General features: G+C 41.0%; 1 protein-coding gene across 1 annotated transcript; it reads left to right on the forward strand.

Annotated features, from left to right (window-relative positions):
* The first annotated feature begins 55 nt into the window (after positions 1–55).
* mia2 (MIA SH3 domain ER export factor 2) lies at positions 56–20,425 on the forward strand. The gene is made up of 28 exons (XM_086275907.1): positions 56–305; positions 396–529; positions 990–1,076; positions 1,203–5,409; positions 5,538–5,786; positions 6,031–6,131; positions 9,677–9,808; positions 9,971–9,992; positions 10,159–10,247; positions 10,494–10,565; positions 11,114–11,224; positions 11,332–11,403; positions 11,531–11,635; positions 11,802–11,924; positions 13,302–13,481; positions 13,634–13,724; positions 13,875–13,942; positions 14,034–14,104; positions 14,195–14,296; positions 14,382–14,478; positions 14,614–14,681; positions 14,997–15,082; positions 16,783–16,896; positions 17,335–17,496; positions 18,220–18,519; positions 18,663–18,712; positions 18,793–18,949; positions 19,037–20,425. Exons 1-28 carry the CDS (start codon positions 185–187, stop codon positions 19,270–19,272), a joined length of 7,407 nt encoding a protein of 2,468 aa, XP_086132033.1. The 5' UTR covers positions 56–184; the 3' UTR covers positions 19,273–20,425.
* The last annotated feature ends 498 nt before the right edge of the window (positions 20,426–20,923 follow it).

The raw sequence follows: 20,923 nt of genomic DNA on the forward strand, positions 1-20,923 counted from the left end.
GCCTGAGATGTTAATGATTATCCCCATGCTGGCCTTATATCTTATCTCAGCTGTTTCATTTAGCATTGAGTCTTCAAAAGGCAGCAGCTCAGAGGCAATGTTCACTTGCCAGCACAACGGGAGTTATTTCCACCCCACTATGGACATTTACTACTTATAGCCTCCAGTTAAAAGTCAGATAATCATGGCTATTTTTCAGGTCTCTAGGTTCCTGTGGTCACTGGGTGCAGTTTTAGTGATTTTACCCCACTTAAATATCGGATTATTGTCTGACTACAAGATCTGCGGAGACTCTGAGTGTCAAAGTAAGTCCAAAATCTACTGATAGCTCCTTAAATTAATGACGATAATGATGGTCACCTCACAACTGTGTTCTATTGCTGTGGTGTGTGTAGGCCTCCTAAGCAGAGTGCAGGCTATAAGGGACCACCGTGGTAAGGACTGTCGTTTCCTGAGCTTCAGGCAAGGAGACACAATCTTTGTTTACCACAAATTGACTGGAAAGAGGAATGACCTGTGGGCAGGCAGTGTATGTGTCATATTTCGATCTTTTTTTCCCTTTCTGTACTTCCCTAAATCTTCATTCATGTCAGGTTCTCACTTAGAGACAGGCAGAAGGAAAACCTAAGCCTCTGACCCCTGCACTGTAGTACTGTGAGGTTTGGGGCAGTGTGCTGCCAGGGTGTTTCCCTATGAAAGGGCAACCTCAAATTAATCAGTACAAACTTGTGTGATGACCTTTATCCTTTGATTGGTGGTATTGGTCTTTTCCAGAATAACAGTGCCCCCATTCTCTGTGCAAAGGAAGAATGAATTATTTGATTATTATAAAAGATTATGTTTGCAGTCATCACCAATGCCTAAACAACAAATGACAGAGAATATTTTTAAAGAATGATCTATTATGACAAATGTTTAGATTTCTGGGTTTCTTCAAGGTAGAAAGAAGAAAAATGCTGACAGCTCCTTTGTTTCCTTTTTTATTTCAGATTGACAAAGAGTTTGGATATTTTCCAAAGGATGCAGTGCAAGAAGAAGAGGTTCATACTACTGTGGAGAAAGTAGTGGAAACACAGGTAATTTCATCATTCATATGTAAACAAACTTTAAGTATTAAAAAGTATTGTCAGTATTATTATTATTTCAAATTTTTCTTCCTAGTTTCCTTTCTTAAGAATTAAATTTTTGCCCTTTTTCTGCAGAAATCTGATTTCTTCTGCATGAATGAGTTTGGCTCCACTTATCTGGATATGGATGATGATGATGATTATATTGATCAGAAAATCCAAATCCCGGAGCCAGAAACCACACAAAAAATTACCCAAAGCACTGATGACACGAACGCTGAAAGCCACTTAACAACCTCAGACTCCCCAGTTTCTGCACAGGAAGAAGAAGAACAAGAAGAAGAGGATCAGAATAAAAATGTTGGTGGTTCCGGAGCTGGGTTTCAAGAGGAGACACATGAGATTCCTGTGGTTCCTAATCAACAAGGTGGGTCTCCCTCCTCTTCCTGGCTTGGTTCTTCAGTGACAGGATGGTTAGGTCTGGGTAAAGAGGACCAACCGGACAGTGTGGCTGAAGGGGAGATAGAAGATAAGAGGGAAGACACTCAGTCTGAAACGCTCACATCCTCTGTGACAGGATGGCTAGGCTTCGGAGGAAATGGAAAACCTGACAATGGCAAAGAAAGTGTGAAAGTTAAAGAAGAAACTGCTGAATCGTTAACTTCAACCATGACTGGGTGGCTCAGCTTTGGAGGTGGAAGCAAAAGTGAGACAGAAGAGGAACAAGAAGCAGATGAAGACAAAGAACCCACAGAGAAATTCAGGAGCAGGAGGATGTCCTTGGACCTTGAAGGCAGCCAGTTGCAGGAAGAGGAGAAGAAAGAGATGGGGACTTTAGGTTGGCTGGGGAATGGGCTGTCAAGCACACTGGGGTTTGGTTTGACCAGTCAGGAGTCAGGACAAGAGAAGGAGGAGAAGGTGCAGGCTAATTCTTGGTTAAACATGGAGATTGAAGGTATTCTAGGTTTCAGGAAAGATAAAGTTGGAGATAATGAAAACAAAGAAAGTGAATCTAAGGAGGCAGAAATAATCACAACTTTAGAGCAACCAACAGGATCACAGAATGTGGATCACAGTGAATCAGAGGAGGAAATTATTAAGACAAGCAATAATTCAAAGGAGGTGGAAGAACTGTCAGAAGACCAAAATACCCCGTCTACAGAACCACTTAATGGTCAGAGTGTTGATAGCAACACAGATATTTCAGACAGTGGGATAAACAGCGATTTCGATGAAGAGGCTGAACCCACAGTTGATAACAAAGATATTTCTCCTGAAAGGAAGTTTGAAGAAGAATCTCAGGCTTTAGTAGAATCACCCCCCAGTAAAGATGACGATGACAATATAGAAAAAAGCAAAATAAATGAGGAGAGATCTGAAGAAAGGGAAGGTGAAGACGCTGTGATTCACAAACCAATTGGAAATGAACATATGGATAATAGCAGGGAGTCAGGAGAGGAAGAAAGAAAAACTCCAAGTGCTATCAGTCAGGATTCAACACCACCATCTGAAACACCATCTGAAAGCATTTTGGGCCCTGATCACGTTTCAGTGGATTTAAAGTCAACGTCTATGCTGGTCAAGGAAGATGAAAAAGACCAGATGGAGAACAAGAAATCAGAAAGTGTGGAGGAGGAAGGGGCAGAAATCACAAATCAAACTGATAACACAGAAGAACCCACAGAAATGTCTCTTAAAATCACCAGGGGTGACGATAATAAAGGAGAAGTCAGTAATGAGGATACAGATTTACCTGAAACTCAGACTGAGGAGCTGAACGGTGATGTAGAAGACAGTAGCACAGAGAGCCAGCCTCACTTACCGTCATCTATGGAGAAAAACGATCCAGTTCCAGCTGAGAATGAAAGTTTTACTCCTTGTAGTGCTGAAACAAATAATGACAATTCAGATACAGTAGCTCTTTTTGATAATAACACAGAAGCAGAGACAGTTCATGGGAAGTTAGAGCAGGAGGGAGAAACTCTGAGCTCACAGGAATTTGATTCACAGCATAACCCTGGTAGAAGCACTCAAACTATCCCAAAGGATAGAGGAACAAGTGCACCAACCACAGATCAGACCTCCGTGTCTCCAGTGATGGAGCATGTTAACAATGAAAGCGACAGTGATGCAGGCAAACTAAAGGAAATTGTTGAAGACAACATAAATGAGTCCCAGCAGGTTAAAACAGAGATAGAAGCATCAGGCACTAAAGAAGATGATTTAAATGAAAATGACTTCAAGTCAGCGATCAGTTCTGAATTAGAGGCTGAAAAAGAGGAGGAGTCAAAGGATGGGGGGAATCAAGGGGTGATGAAGGTGGAGGATAACGAGGAATTGGAGGATTTAAAGGAGATAAAAGAGCAAAAGGGAGATGAGAAAGAGAGTAATGAGGCAGAAGTGGAGAGTATGCAGGGAGAGGTGGAAGACCTAAAGGAAGCTAACAAACAGTTGAATGCAGAGGAGAAAAAACACCCCAAGGTGGAGGAGTTAGTGGAAGAAGAGGAACTGGTGGGTCTAGAGGGAAAAGAGAAGAAAGAAGGTGAAGGGAAAAAGGTGAAAGAGCAGAAGGAAGATGAGGAAGAAAAGGAGTCTAATGAGGCAGAAGTGGAGAGTATGCAGGGAGAGGTGGAAGACCTAAAGGAAGCTAACAAACAGTTGAATGCAGAGGAGAAAAAACACCCCAAGGTGGAGGAGTTAGTGGAAGAACAGGAACTGGTGGGTCTAGAGGGAAAAGAGAAGAAAGAAGGTGAAGGGAAAAAGGTGAAAGAGCAGAAGGAAGATGAGGAAGAAAAGGAGTCTAATGAGGCAGAAGTGGAGAGTATGCAGGGGGAGATGGGAGAGCTAAAGGAGGATAGAAAACAGCTGCAGAAAGAAGAGTTACCAGAGAAGGAAAAAGAGGCCAAGGTGGAGATGTTACAGAGGGAAGAAGAACTGGAGGGTGTACAGGAAAAAGAGAAGAAAGATGAAGAAGGAAAAACAGTGCAGTCTTCTTATTATGAGGCAAAGATCCCGAGCACCACGAACACACAGAATGGCTCAGGATCATCTTTCACTGAAATAGTCGCACAGGTTGAAAGCCACCAAGATGTGGAAGGAAGAAATGGGGAGGATGGAGAGAAAAAACAAGCCAAGGCAGAGGAGCTAAAGTTTGAAGAGACTGACCGAGCAGAGGTTGAAGAAGTGCATCAAGAGGAGAATGAGGTGGATGACAGCTTTAAATGTTCAAATGAGCTTTGCCCTCAAGTGCATGAAGAAAAAGCTGGAAGTGGTTTAGAGGAAGGAGGTGAAGGAGCAATACAGACAGAGAAGCTAAAGGATCAAGCAAACACACCAGGAGAGAGGCAGATGATAGACTCGGATGAAGAAACAGCAAATAACACTTCAGAGGAGGCAGAAAGCACTCATGCATTAGGCCAGGGAGATAAAACGGAGTCTGGAGACACTGAAAGTAGCAGCAAAGCAACACAACAGTTAAACTCCGATCAACAGACGCACACAGAGAAGGCTGCTGTTGTAGTGGAGGATCAAGACACTGATATAAAAATGAGGGAAAATGATAGTAATGGTAGTGAATCCTGGCATGAGGGAGGAAGGGAGCCTTCAGCCCCACATAGTGACCCTGCTAAAAGTCAGTCTGTGACATCTGAGCAAACTGCCCCAAGTTTGACTGATGATGTGTCTCCACATCCACCCACTGATCAGAGTGGGGAGACAGAGACAGAGAGTAAAACCAGTGGAGCTTTTGGTCTTTTAAAAAACCCCTTTGGTGTTTTCAGCCAGAAATCTACCACCGAATCTGACGGGTCCGCCGAACCAGCCCAGAGCTTCAGTACTAGTCCAGGTGAGGCGTTGCACTCGCAAGACTCGTTAACTCCTGAACAAGAACCAGATTCCACCACTCACCACCTTGAAGTTGTGCACAAAGACTCTCCCACTATCACAGAGCAGCCACAGCTTCATCCTTCCTCTGCTGAGATGACAAGAACTCTCTCCAAACATTACAAAAACCTGCTCACTCACATGGGTGCAGATGAGACAGCTATTTCGCTAGAGCTTTTTGGGCGACACAAGCTTCAGTTTTTGGATTACATTTTGTCCAATTCAGACACCATGTTGTACAAACCTGATGAGGAGGATGAATCTATATTGTCAGATGTAGAGAGACTTCTGTATCATCACAAGGAGACGCTGATTGCTCCTAGCGTGACACTCACTGATGCACTGCAGGAGGACAAAGAAAAGACCCGAATGCTTATGGCGCTTCAAAAACTGGAAACACTGTTGGGAAGAGTGAGACAGACTTTCAACACAAGACAGACCAACGACCGTAATCATCAAGGTAGTTTTTCTCAACATTGCCTCCTACTGGCTTCCTCATGGCCAGCACTAATGAGATTTAATTCAGTCTTTCAAATTCAGGCATGGTTTTGAATTGCATCTGTACATGTGTTTCCCTGTCAAATGCAGCCGAGGCCAGCTGTGTTGGCGTCTCTTGTTCAAATCATAGAAAAAATAAGAAAGCGAACACTGAGGAAGAGTCGAAGACGACACAAGATCCATCCATCCAGAGAGATGACTGGATGATAATGAAAGAAGGCAATAACCAAGTGGGTGGTGGTGTAGGAAAAGATGAGATAAGAGGAAAAAAACAGGGCAGAAGTGTTGAAGAAGCATCCCTTCCTCATGTTCAGCCAGGATCACCAGAGATGCTGAAAGGTATGGATAACCCAGGTATCCATTAATCAAGAAGAGTTTAAAATATTATTAAAAATCTTAAGCAAAAGCTACTCGACCTACCTCGTCATCGTCCTCACTTCACATAACCCCAAAAACCGGATGGCCAAAACAATTTTTTTTTTCATTTTTTACAGTAATGTGTCACATTAAAAGATAAATATTTTTTGAGCATCATAAAAGAGATGTATGTTAAACAGCAGTATGTGTGTTACTTTAACTGCAGGAGTTATGAAGCAAATTCTGGACTTCGTTTATCAGATGGCTGAAGACTCCTACGCCCACACTTGTGCAGTGAGGGAGCTCCTCATATGGCTTACTGTGCAGGTACGCTGTGCCAGTTTCTGAGGATTTATAATCTGCAGAAACAGAAACCAATTTTTTGTCATTTGATTTCCAAATATACCTTTTTGCTTTAATCTACAGAGATTAGTGTTGTGTATGTTGAGAGGGATTCTTCAGTTCATGCCAGAGATTAATCCACAATGGCGATGAAGGGGGGCTGAGGTCAAAGCAGGGTGCAGGGTGCATGCTGCCTAGCCAGAATTTTTTTTTCTGATCTAGTTTTAACATACTTTGTCCAATAGCTTTTGATTTGTGGCTAATTGTGGCCTTGATCATGTTGTACAGGGAAAAGCAAAATGTATCATAGCATGGGCTGCTATGATACATTCTATGAAGGTGAGATCTTATCTTCATTCTATGAATGTTTTGTGAGTTACAAGTCCTAAAACTTTACAGCCACTCAAAGTGTCACAATCTAATTCAAAATCTTGTTTTGTTTAGTATGCTGTTTTCTTGTAATGAAATTTAAGAGCTTAAATATAATAGGTTTATCAGTTTCTATAGCAAAAAACATTAGTGCTTTGCACATTTCATGTGTTTTCTGATCATTCGCTGGGGCAACTTTCAAGCCTCAAAATAGGTTATAGCATAACCTACATTTTGATACCAGGATCATCTTCTAGCCATGATTCCTGATATGTCAAAATAATTCTCTAATATAGTCATTTCACTTGACCCGCCTCTGTGTTTGCATGCCTGTATTAAAGGTGTTAAAGTTATAGTACAAAAAAAAAATATGGGAGGCACTAAAAATCACCCTCTGCTCTGTCAGTGTGGCATTTTGTGGTGCCTGGTTCTTTAAGATATTACTCTGGTGACATGCTGAGCTGACTCTCCCTCTGGCATTTAGCTTTGCTTACGTCTCAGCCTGTCAAGCTGGCTAGGTTCCTTAAACATTACTCACATTTGGGTCTGTGACACTCTGGACTCACACACCTGTGAAGACAAACTGTCTCTCATGTTTTGAAAGGTGAAAGTGGTTTCAGATGGAGGCCAGACTGGTGAGTATAAGAAATACTGGATGGCTGTCAGACTGTTTTAATTCACATGAAAAAAAATATATAGTAATTGTTTGAGAAATGTCATATATCTCGTATGAACAGCTTTCCTAGTTATTTCATTAATTCAGTAAAATAGAGCATTTTTATTTTGTTCTGTTAATGCTTTACCACTCCATACTTTCCTACGTGGGTCTTAATTGTTTCTCTTTCTTTTTCATATGGGAAGTCTTTACCTTCACCTTTCTCCTAATTTGTCATTGGCCTAAGGCCGAGCACGCGACACGTTGACAAATACCCGTTCGATGCAAATGTGTTACTTTTTCTTTGAATGAAAATTATCAAAATAATGATAATACAGGTGTCATTTTGGTAACACCTGTTTCTCCTGGTGTCACTTTGAAAGCGCTCCGGTATGCCAGTGTGGCATCTTACAATTGGTGACGTTGCGACTGAACCATTTTCACCAGCGGGGGTGTGAAATCATCCGGGTGAACTTGTGAGGACACGAAACAGCGTGCACGTGATGCATTATACTATACATGCTGTGTTTATATTATTTTATATTTTCAGATTTTATTTGATGTTTGGAGTGTTTACAATGGTTGTACAGCTGTACAGTAGTTTTCGTACTACTCCCTACGACGTCCAGCAGGACGTGGTATAGTCCTAAGCGTCAGTGTTGTGGATAGGATGTGAAACCGCCGCTGACCCGCTTCACAGCTCTAGTTTCTTAACGGTGTAAATATAAAAAATTTTAAGTTTAAATATACGTCAGATGAAATAATTTGGACATGGCAGAGAATCCGGCGAGTGACCAGTCGGGCATCAAAGCGGCCGACTTCCAGGAGACGGCAGAGGCTTACTACAGTATCGCCGTGGAGAAAGTGAAGGATGTACGTTATGTGTCAGGTTTCGTTAGCAATTCCCAATTAGCCGAGATAATGTAACGGGCTTCCATGTAACAGTCATGTTTTTGTATTTTTCGGTACTAGCTACAGCTCTTGGTGTTGTCCATCTCATTCCGAAGTAAGAGTATGACCTGTTGTCAGGATTATTCTTCGTGTTTTCAAAGATGTTTAATTGCTCAAACAGTTAGCTGGTAATAGTTAGCTGGCTAGTTGTCAGTAACAGCGCTGTCTTGTCAGGTGTTAGGATTTAAGTTAAAAATGACAGATATTTTTCCACATTTGTCTGTAGTAGAATGATATAACTATTAACACTGCGCCCTGTTTAATGTGGTCAAAAACTGGGTAACTGTACATAAACCCATCTTCTAAAGACCAGCTGTTTGGTAGTATTTTGTTTAGCAGTTTGACAGATTGCTTTCAGGAAGCCCAAATCCTGGTCCTAAAAACAAAGAACCTTATTAGAAAATATTGACCTTTCTCTGTCAGTCCGGTGCATCATAAATGTTTAATATATTTGTATATTCAAATTTATTGGATATGCATCAGTGAATGTACCGTCAGATGATAAACAAATGCATGGTCACACTTTAACACCATTGCATCTATACAAAAACATATATCTTTGTATATATGCAGTATTTGCCACTCAGATTTTTCTCTGGAGTGCTGTCCTGGTATATTTGTGATTTATTTTAATTTTTTCATCAGTCTGGGGCCTTGTTGTGATCAGTTTACCATTGGTGAATCTTAATGCTCTTATTCTCAAAATTTAGTCACTGCTCATCATTTATCACTGGACCTTCCTTCCTGTGGTACCCTGTCAGTGGGCTGGTTTCGTCATTGTTGTGGGACTTTCACCTTTGTTTGACACACTCATACTCCACCATCTTGAAATGCAGCTGGTAATAGTACTACTAATTTTGCGCCGCTGAGAGCTGGAGAGGTTAATCTAACCAGGAGTTTGAGTCTGTGCCCTCCATCCCCGCTTTCCTTTTAGTCTCCTTTTAGTTCTTCTCTTCAGGATCTGGAGAGCAGGTGTGGCATATTTCTAATCAGCAACATTAACAACACCTCAGCCCATTGTGCCGGTGCTCTACAAAAGCCATTAGAGCTCAGTTGCTGGTGTGGCTCTTCTTGCTGAGATGCCTCTTCTTGGTTTGATTCCTTCCTCCAAAAAACACTGCACACACAATTTCTTTACTCTTACACTCACTTGACCGTGCTACTTATTAACAAACATGGTTAGTTTAAGTTCTTTATTTGCTTCTTTAATCAAAAAAACTGTCTTTTAAATGGCATCTCTTTTTGTCAAGGTGTGTGACCACGGAAAGTTCTACTGAGAGAAAGTTGATACTTGCTGCATTATTATTTGGCACATAGTATATAGTACAATGTATTAATATATTTAAGAAGGCACGGGTCTGTCTCCACACTGGTTTGGGCAGATGGGCTGCATTTTGCCCATGTTCAAGAGGCAGTCATATTTCCTCAATGACAGAAAAGCTAATGTCCTTGAGCATCAGTAGAACATCAGGTTTTTATTCCCGGACTCACATATCCTATTTAAAAACACACACAGGTTCTAACAGGAACTGGTCATTATTTTCTCTTTTCTCAGGTGGTGTCGTCTCTGCCCGATGACTTGAGACCTGGGCCAGACCTGTATGGTGTACCATGGGAACCTATCATTGTCTCTGGCCTGTTGGGCCTGATGACACTTCTGTTGTTCACCTGTAGATGTTACAGCTCTGTGAGTGCACAGCCATGCATATTCACTTCAATATCATAAATATTTTTTGCCACCTAAGATGGTTTGATAAGTATGGCTTCTATTTGAACTGTCGGACCTGTCACTAAGCACAGTTCTTTGTTTTGTTTTGTTTTTCCTTTCATTTCTTTTATTTCCTCACAGATAAAAAGCAGAATTTATCGACGTAAGTTCTCACTTCCTCTTCCTGAGTGTCATTTTATGGACACGTTTAACATTATCACTGACAGTTTTTCTTCTCTTTGACCTGTGAATGTTAACAAATAAACCACTTTTTTTTTTTTTTTTAAATGACACAAAATAAATCTGAAATTTTTTTGGCTGTTTTTCAGGTAGAGAGCAGGGGATGGCAGAACAGGTTGCACAGCTACTGGATGAGAAATCCAAAGTCCTTGAGAGTCTGAGTCAGTGTCAACAAGAGGTTAGTAGTTATGCCAGTTCTGTCTAGACACAGATCTGGTCTCACACAATAATTTGAGGTGAGAGATTTTTTTGTTATATATATATATCCTTCTATAGATTTCAGATAATTTGGATTACAAGCTTTCTAAGGTGATATCTACAAAGCAGAGAGGTTTACTTACTGAGCATTTGTAGGTGATCAGAAATCTAATGAAATTCTTGATGATATCATGCATGATGTACTGAGAAATTTATTCATCTACAGTATGACAACCTTGAGAGTTCACAGAGGGACAGCGGTGTCTTGGCTCAGACTCAGAAGACAGAACAACTGGAGGTAAGGCAGAGAAAAGTATGGAAACCATTCTTGGTGTAAAGAAAACCTACTTGAATGCTCCTTAATGAATATGGCTCACACAGTGTTCATGTCTGGTACACTGCTACGCTCCCACGAGCCTCATCTGTGTGAACAGAGACACATGTCCTATTGTTTATTCAGTTGAACAAGCTTGTATTTTTTTTATTTGCTTTCAAAGTCCCTACAAAGAGAATTTTTTTTAACAGCCATATGTTCACACTTGTTGGAATAATTTTTGAGTGAGTGGTAATGTATAGTGAGGTTTACCATATTACAAAAAGAATAATAACAACATTATTATATTATTATTATTATTATTATTATTATTGATGTACACAATGAAGTACAGCCACTGCCATGTAATTTTTGACACAGACTTGCAGAACTAGTCAAAATGTAGAATATTTGCACTGCTTCACCTCAGATCTATAGTGACATTATTTGTCATGTCTTTACAACCCTTACTCATGTTACAGTGTCCCAGTTTTGCAGCTACTTGAAGTAGTTTTCTGATCTTGTTTTCTTAGGTCAAAGCCAGACAGTTGGAGCACTCCAAACAAGAGTTGGAGAGGGATCTGGAACAGCTAAAGGATCAACTGGACCAGCAAAGGGAGCACAGGACAGAACAAGAAAGGAGGGTAGGTGCACACACTAACAGAAGTACTGTGGAAGCCTAGTTGGCAATCCTGAGTGAGAAGCTGTAGAATTCATACTGAATGAAAGTTGTTTTGGTTTCTCTATCCAGATAGCAGTCCTCGAGGAGAGCATGAAATCCCTTGAAGATGAAACTAAAGACTTTCAGTCACAGGAAGAGCAGGTGCAGTATTCCAAAACTGTCACATTTGCACTTTCGCCTGTCTGTTCTCTTTCCTCTGTTGGTGCTTCTTTTCCACCTCTTCTCTGTTCCACTAGGTTTTATAATATTTCTGTCTGTCCTTCTCTAGGCGCAGACCACTTTGAAAGTGTACAGCATGAACAGTGACAGACTACAGAGGAACTTGGAAACAGCTGGAGAAGAGAATGTAGTGCTAAAGGAGAGCAATGCTCATGTACGATGGACACACACACACACACACACAAAAAACTTCGTATGGCAGTAAACTAAATAGTGTTTCCAAAATGGGTGCACAAGATTGTTGGCTTACCTTTTTTTTTTTTTTTTTTTTTTTTTTTTTTTTTCCTCTTCTCTCCTTCCCCCAACTCTTTTCTCCACAGTTGAGGCAGCAGGTGGAGGGATGGGCAGAGAGAGTGAGTGAATTGGAGGCAGAGATGAAAAGGTGTGAGGTTGCTTACAGCGGGATGATGCAGGATGTGGCCACCAAGGATGAACGTATAATGGTATGATTTATTCTAAGGTTAAGTTCTGTGAAGCAGCCCATAAAAATGATAAATTTTAAATTTGGCCAGTTTTCCTTTGAGGTCATCTTTTTGGAAATGCCTGAGTAGCTACCAGCTCAACTTTTATTTTTATGTTGTTCAGTCCATTTAGTCCTTTTCAGGTCTGCCTCTGTGTGAAAACAGACACCCTTTAACTCTCTTTATATTTCGGGAAGGTAGACAAAATTGCAAGTAGGGTGCTGAGTTTAGATTTTGTTTGTGTGGCCAAAAAATAAAGAACACTGGCACAAATCACAGTTCACAAAATTTCCACTGAACATTCTTAGGACAAAGGTAAATTGCCTCTATTGAGGTAATGGTGGATGATTAATCTGATTGTGATCTCAGTTTTAATTTAGGTTTCAGATTACTCCTTAGCATTTGTTTTTCTCTTTTTTTTGTCTGGTGTTATAAAATCAAGACTGTTTCTTTCGTTTACACTGTAGCACTTACAGACCTCCTTAAAAGTTCCACCTCACTTGCTGACTGTAAAAAGATTCTTCAGTTCATAAGATCTATGTAGAAGTATTATCAGTTATTACTTTTTTTTCCCCCAGATTGCTCTGGGTGTCCAACTGTTTGCTTTCAGTAGTCGTGACTGGTCACCGTCAGCTTTGGCTTTGTATCGTTATCTCCACGGCTGGTTAACTGTTTCCCTAGGTGCCAAAGCCTGGTTCTATCTTTGCCCCCGTTTTCTGGTCAATGCTTGACTCACTATCAGATAAATGTGTGATTTTGTGAAATGAATGAGTAACTGTGCCAGTTGTGTTCAAGGGTTTTAATTTTGTCTTTTGGGGGGCAATAGTCAAGTTGCAGTGAGCATGCTCCTCGTTGTACTTCTAATCTGTCTTCAGGCTTGGAAACTATAGACTGTTTAACCAAAAAGTGCTGCGTTGTAATTGACGAGCCAACTCTCAGCACCAACAACAATTCTCTGCATAGAAGTCGGGTCAGTTTGAAACAGAAGCCGTTTGCTCTGCTCATTTTTCCCACGTCTTTCTTTCTGTTTGCTTTTCTTCACAAGAGAGCAAACAGAGAAAAAAAGAGGATCAGCGCACACCATGTTAGTGGCCATAATAGGACTTCCAGGGAGTGAATTGAAAACAGCAGCCATGCTACAAGCTGCCTGGATGTCTATGAAAACACGATCTTAAGGGCAAAAACAGACATTTTTAAATTTCTGATTTTATGTTTTGTTTTGTTTTTTGCTTTTAACTATATTAAATCAGGTCTCAACTACTGTCATGTCTCCAGAAAATGGCAGAATGACAGAAAATATATTAAAATGATTCAGTGAGAATATAATTAACTGTCAGAAAAAAATCTGTTTGCTTCTAGTCCTTAACAGATCGGCTGCTGAGGTTGAAAGGCTGGGATTCAGAGCTGGAGGAAGAGGAAGGAGGAGAAAAGGAGACAGCCAATGGTACGCCAGAAAAAGGAGAGAAGAATGGAAGAGGGGCCATAACGGACACCCAGGCCCATCTGCAGAAAGTCCAGAAACTTGTTTATGCTGCTAAGGTAGATGGAAACAACCAAGAACATAGTGTTTAGCATTCAAGTTGATAATGTGCTGGCACGCAAGAATTATAATTATTTATTTATTTATTTATTCATTTTTTAATGTAATCTCTGTAGAGTTTCCCCTTTAACATGTCTTTATTTTTGTATAGCTGAATGCAGACCTCAAATCCCTAGATGAGGATAAGGACAGAGTATTTGCCAAACTGAACGATGAAATCAAAGCAAAAGAAGACCTGCAATGTAAGTAAACTACAGAACATCTATGTCAATGTACTTATTAACCTTTTCCATATTAATGATATGTATGAACCATGCTAGAGTCTCGACATATCCCTGGTAGCGTGCATGTCATGTCTTTTGTTTTTGATTTTTTTGTCCCCCCCCCTCAAGTAAGCATAGAAGATATGGAGAAAGAGAAACTAACTTTGCAGTCGGACGCCGAGAACTACTCGGATCAGGTAACTGACCTCACCTGTGTCTGACTGTATTTGTTCTATACATGGTCCATATCTGTTTTCCTTTGGATTAAACCTTTTACCTTGTGTTTAGGTCCAACGATTACAACAGAAACTCCAGATTATGACAGAAATGTACCAGGAGAATGAGCTCAAACTACACAGGTATATGCATATGCAGTAAACGGTTTTATATGAACAAATCTATCTGTAACAATCAGATGATGTTAAAACTGTATCATTAAATATTTGTAGACTTCTGACGGTGGAGGAGAAAGAGCGTGTGCAGAAAGAGGAGAAGTTAAACAAAGCAGACAAAAATATTGCGCTGGCGATGGAGGAACTTAACAACTACAGGTAGCTGAAACACAGTCTGTAGCAGCTTGAAAGCATTTGTTAGTTTTTCGTCCTTACAAACTGTCTCATTTCTGCTTTGCTTCAGGCAACGAGCTGAAGAAATGGAGGAAGAGCTGGAGAAAACCAAACAGTCTTACCAGACTCAGATATCAGCACATGAAAAGAAAGCTCATAATAACTGGGTTAGTAAAACTCGACAAAGATTTGTCAAGTTTCTTTCTGAATTGTTACACTTATGTTATAAAGTGAAAGAAACTGTGGTTATACAACTAATTGCCCCTGAAATTCTTGTCTTGTTATGTTTTTGGCATTTCCAGGTGGCAGCCCGAGCAGCAGAACGAGAACTGTCAGACTTTAGAAGAGACAACGCTCTCCTCAGACAGAAGTAAGCATGATGTCAGCATTTTGAGTGAAATACTGAGATGATTCCCTCATCTCCATGTTTCTGCAGAGATCTATGATCCAGTATAGTCCTTTTATTGGCTTTATGTTTGTGCCTTTTTTTTTTTTTTTTTTTTAAATAAAAAGTTGTGAACACACATTATAAATGAGCAGTTCTTAAGACTGAAATGTACTGCTACTTTTGTCATGTCAGCTTTTAAATACATTTTCTTTTTAAATATATTTCTTAACAATTGTATTAACATCTCAGGACCAAAAGTGCTTGCCATGTTTTAACTTTAGGTGTGATTGTTTGCAGACTGACGGATACACAGTTTAAACTGGACGCCCTCGACAAAGACCCGTTTGCCTTGAACAGTCTAGCAAGACCAATGCCTTTCCGTGGTACGTACACACACGCACATATAAATCATTAAAACATGACATGAATCATCAAACCTGAAAGGTCAGTCAGTGGAAAAAAAGCGTACTTTTCAATAGAATCCTGCAATGAATTTTCTTCTAATCTGGGGCTTAATCCACGTCCGGGACAACTCACAAAAATGTCTCTGAGGACTTAAAGCTGCAAAGGGTATTTTCAAACTGTTTGGATGAAGAACCTTCTTGGAAGAGGAAGTGAATTGTCTTCAAAAACTTAAAGAAGTCCAGTAGTCACCTTTTAATGCTCTTAAGCCTCCCTGAGCCTGGTTCAGCTGGAGGTTTTCTTCTGTTAAAAAGGTGTTTTTCTTTCCTACTGTCACCAAGTGTTTGCTCAAAAGGGGTCTTTGATTATTGGGGTTTTCTCTGTAGTGTTGTCGGGTCCTTACCTTATAATATAAAGTGTATTCAGGCGACTGTTGTTGTGATTTGGCACTACATAAATAAAATGGAATTTTATTTATTTACCGTAATTGTCGGGCTATAAGCCGCTACTTTTTGCACAAGCTTTGAACCCTGCGGCTTTTAGTCAGGTGCGGCTTTTCTATGGATTGTCCGTGATTTTTGTCATATCGTAAGACGATTTGTTTTGTTTGTTCCGCTGTTGTACGGCACTACGTTGCCTGGCGGAAGGATCGGGGTTCAAGAGTGGTATGTTAGTCACATGTCCGTCCGCCAGGCAACGTAGTGCCGTACGAAGTAGCTCGAAAAACAAACTTCAAAGTAGCGCTACGCATTCAGCGGGAGGCGTGGATGACGAGCGGCGATAAACTTGCGAAAAGCAAGTTATGCCCAACTCCACCACTGGATTCTGACAGCGTGGAAAAGTGCGAAAACATCCACGATCACCAATGGATTTTGAAGGGCTGGAGTCCTGCATGATGGAGAGGAGGACACTGCCACGGCCCTTCTGAGGGTGTTCGACTCTGACACTGACAACGAGGATTTCTTTGGTTTTGAAAGTGACAACGAAGGAGAGAAGCGGAGAGTGGATGACAAAGCCATCCTGAGCCTGTTCGTTTCCGACATTGGAGAAGAGGACTTTGGTGGTTTTAGAGCGCAGGAAGAAGAAAGATGGTGAATGACTGACTTTTCTTCTTGTTAAAGCCGTGTCACTGCACCTGAGCCTAAAAGGTAGTCCGAATCTATTTTTCTGGTGTGCTGTAGGCTACTGTTATGTACATCATGTGCAAATATGTACCCATAACTTGTTTTTCAAAATATTAATAAAAGTGGTGTGTCTCCAAACAGCCATCTCTTTCCTGACAATTCGCTTTGTGCATATTCTCTTACATATGATAAGTCAACATTGAAACACCTGCGGCTTTTAGTCAGGTGCAGCTAATGTATGTACAAAACAGGATTTTCCCCTGATTTTAGCTTGTGCGGCTAATATTCAGGTGCGCTTTGTAGTCCGGGAAATACGGTATTTATAAATGAGACAGTTTCGGAATGTGAATCCTAAGAAGTGGCCACCCTGCAAAAATCTCTCTGAAAGTACTATAATTAGAGTGACAGATTAAAATCTCTAGATGTAAATCACTGACTGAAGAAGGTGGTTGGAAAGTTCTAAAAAAGCTGCTTCTTGCCTAAATTGCGGTCGTAAGACTCTGCAGGGCTGCAGATTTTCTTCCATTTGCACTCACCAAACATTCCTGTATTTCCAGCTGAAAGGTCACCGTATGTTCCTTCTCCTCTGGGTCGACCTTCATCGGAAACCAGACCATTTCTCTCACCTCCTACGTTAATGGATGGACCACCTGCTCGACTGTCTCCTAGAGGTAAATGCATTTAAAGGTGCAGCTAGCTGCAGCAAACACATACACGAAGCATGGCCAGATCCTTAGAATGACACACAAACACTACAAATATAAATATACTTGTAATAATTTTATTCTTACATAATTGGGAGAGTACATTTTCTCATTCATACTCATAAATGGTGTAGAAACATGCAGCATGTTGGGGATGACCAGCTGACTATAGCATGACAAACTGCTGAAGCATTTTGTTGCATGGTCTGTGCATGCTAACAGCAATCTTGAATGCACAAAAGACAACAGAATATAATGTGATGAAATCTGGACTTACTGTCATCACCGTCTCTGGGCGTTTGTTCTGCTTGTTCTCTTTCTTCTTCTGTGCCCTTCTCTCTGTCTGTCACACTTTTTTTTTTTTTTTTTTTTTCCATCTTCTTCCAACAATCCTTTCCTGCACAGTGTCTCGTGGTCCAGGGGAGCCCCCAGGAGGCCAGAGGGAGATGGAGCGCAGTGGAGGTCCTCATTCAGACAGCGGCTCAATCTCTCCTACCTGGGAGAGAGATCGCAGAGGACCCCCACCAGGACCTTTACCAGGACCACCTGGGCCTTTAGGACCTCCAGGTGTGTGTTCATATGTGAGAGAGAAAAAAACTGGAGAGAACCAGACTGTTACAAGTGCCCACACAGCCAACATCTCACAGATTATCAAGACAATGTTTAGCAAACAGAAACGAAGGGCCAAAGTTTCAAAAAATGAGGTCAGTGTAAGTATGAGTAATCCCTGTGAGACCTTAAAATAGCCACATGGAAGCCCCCTGTGCACCTTTTCAAACCTTTTTTTCAACCCCTTTTTTTCCCCCAGCATCTCCATTAGGTGATAGTAAACTAAGTTGTCACTGCATGGATGACATTCCCCTGCAATGGTTCCAGCACTTGCGTATGAAAAGAATGAATGAGTACATGAATACACAAATATGAATAGAAGTTAGTTGATATTCAACATAGTTGTCATGCATATTATTACTGTGTGCATGTGCATCTTGCATTTTAAATATAATATAAGTATAGTGTGTGTGTGTGTGTGTGGGGGCGGGGGGGCTAAAGCATGTTGATGTTGCATGTTCATTGTCTTGAAAGCATTTTGAGTTTTTTTTTTTTTTACTCTGGATGCTAAAATTGTCCCTGTGATGAAAGTATTTGTACAACGTATTACTACATTTCTATTTCCAGCTCTTATGTGGTAAACCTCAGACACTCACTCTCTCCTCTGTTTTCTGAATGTCACCACAGATTTAAGCTTTGTGTAGCAAATATCTTCTTACTATCCATCGCTCTCTTCTTCAGGCTATATGTTTCCAGAACCAGGAGCTCCCATGTACAGAAGACCTCTACCTCCTCCAGGAGCTCTGGGCCTTTTGCCTCCTCCTGACTCTCTCCCTCCTGGCGTCCTTCCACCTGGTGTTCTCCCTCCCGGCGCCCTCCCTCCTGGCGTCCTCCCTCCCGGCGCCCTCCCTCCTGGCGTCCTCCCTCCCGGTCCACTCCCTCCTCGTGCCCTTCCTCCTGGTCCACTCCCTCCTCTCCCTCCTGGCTCCCACCATCCTCGGAATGTTCCTCCTGGACCCTCTTACCCTGCAGACATGCCAGGTGAGTTTCTGCTCTCTCTCTTTTTTGACTCTAAATGGGTAAACTTGGACATGTAAACAAAAAAAAATCCTCCTTAGCATGTGCTGAAATGCACACGTGACCCTCATATTTCTGTTAATTCACTAAATGTTTTATCAATGCAGATTCCTACAGAGAAAACAGCTTTGGACCTGGTGAACAGGACCATAGAGAGGTAAGTATATGCGTCTGTGTGTGAATACTGAGTGCTTATTTGTGGCTCAGCCTCTCTAATCTTTTTCTGTCTTCCAACAGTCCGGTCCTGAACGCAGGACTCCCCCTGAAGCAGATCCAAGGATGGGTCCACCAATGGGTCCCATGGATGGTCCCTTTCCTCGCAGAGCCCCTTATGGACCCCCACCTCCTGATTTCTTCTCTCCCAGGGGACCTGGGGGACTTCCCATCAGGCCTAGTAGGAACTTTCATCCGTCTTTGCACCTTTAACCATCTCCAGATGTCATTATTGTAAACTTGACCTTTCCATTTTTTCCCCCTTCAGTGTGGGTTCCTCAACCTCCAGGAGTGATGGCCCCTCCTCGATACCATCCTAGTGGAGCTCCCCTTCCTGTTGGTCCTCATCCTCACATGCCCTCCTATGCTCCCAATATGCGACCCCCTTCTCCCGACGGCCACCCACCTTCTTCCATGGGCCCTCCCCCACCTCATCAATCCCTCCCTCCCGCACCACAAAGCCAGTCTCCAGAGAACGCAACCTCACCTGAAGATGCCATTTGAGCCTGACTGAGTTTCTACATCAGCTGTGAGACGAAGAACTTCTGGTTAATGTTTAACGTGGACAGTGTAGGGCAGATTGCTGGTTACCCTTTTTCCATAAACATCTATTTATTCACCAGAAGGATGTGTTTATTGAATAGTGTTTGCAGGGGAGAACATCCTCCTTCATTGGCCTGTTTTCTTGCTGCTTGTTGTCTAATGACATTATTTCTTACGTCTTTTGTTATTCCCTCACCTGTTTCTCTCACCATTTACATTCTCTATGAGGAAGCTGATGTTAAAGTAAACTCGGCCTGGACTGCGTGTGTCACATGACCCAAAAACAGCTGCCTGTCGTCTAGTCAGCGTCAGAGGTTTTTGATGGGAATACTTCACTGAGATGAAGGAGAGATTTGAATGATCGTAGCATGTCTGTCATGGCAAAAACACAACTAGCCCTGAAATAGTTTTTGTCTGTCATCATCAGTATAATTTTAAAAAAATGTAGCTGGTTAGCATCTTGTCGTTTGATTTTATGACACTTCAGTCTGAACACGTCAAGCCTGGTTTTGCCTGCGACTGAGCTGATCTTGAACTCAAATGAGACTGCTTTTGGTGAAATGTATCAGAGTTGCATAATTGAATTTCACTGACTTCCCTGTGGGAAGTGGGATATTTTTCTTCTTATTTCACAGTGAGAGAAGCAGTTGAACAGTGCTTTTGATCATGTTACAGTGACTTTAATATGGCCTAGACTTTGAAAAAGGTGGCTTATAATAGCTGCTCATGTTTCCCTGAATAAACAGTCACAGGAGTAAGTTTAATAGACTGACTGGAACAGAGGATACCTTCATGTGAATTTTGTAAAAAGTGATTATTGCTAGATTAATAAAGACTTGAATTGTCAGTGTCATCATATTTACTAATGTAAGTTGTTATGCATACAGCTGTAAAGTCATCAGGAGAAACAAAACATTATTAAAAAATAGTTACATTTTAAATTTTTAAATTGTTTTGAATTTGACACTTCTGAAATTGCAAAATATGCTTTGATTTATTTTAACCTTGACTGTATACAACAGTTTCTCAACTTCTGGTGATTTATCACATGATACATTTCCAGAATATTTTAAAGATGCTCAGAAAAATCTGAAAATAAAGGTTTACTTCTCCAGCTTCAGTCATAATTATGCAAATTTCTCCCTGTAAATATACAGCTTAATAGAAAGTTTCTGTCAACATTAAACATGTAAAACTTGAGAAAAAGATCTGCTAGCTCATTACCCAGACTGTCCTATAATTAAAGTTTTAATAGGGGGTTAGAACTTTTGTCATTTAATTGTGTATCTCTTAGTATGAATGAAGTCTTTATCAACTGTAAAACTTAAAATGCATTTAAATGCCTGCTAGTCCTCCGCCGTGGAACTTTGAATCAACATGTTTTGATGCTGTAACTTAATCTGATGGAACTTCTTTTGCTTTTAGGAGCTAGTGTAGCCTATTTAATATATTGCTATACAGTATTTGTGTGTACAAATTATTATATTACAGGGGCATATTTATTTGGATTTACATTAGTCAGTCAGTTACATCAAGTAGATTTGAGACATGGAAAAAAAAAATAAAAAATTGCAGGGCCATCCTGCCACAACTTAAAAACAGTAGAAGGATA

Source organism: Aulonocara sp. 'chitande type north' Nkhata Bay, linkage group LG19 (genome assembly GCF_057382095.1).
Source record: "Aulonocara sp. 'chitande type north' Nkhata Bay isolate Kocher_YH1m ecotype deep benthic linkage group LG19, A_spYH_male_GT1.1, whole genome shotgun sequence".
In the NCBI taxonomy this organism is placed as follows: Eukaryota; Metazoa; Chordata; class Actinopteri; order Cichliformes; family Cichlidae; genus Aulonocara; species Aulonocara sp. 'chitande type north' Nkhata Bay.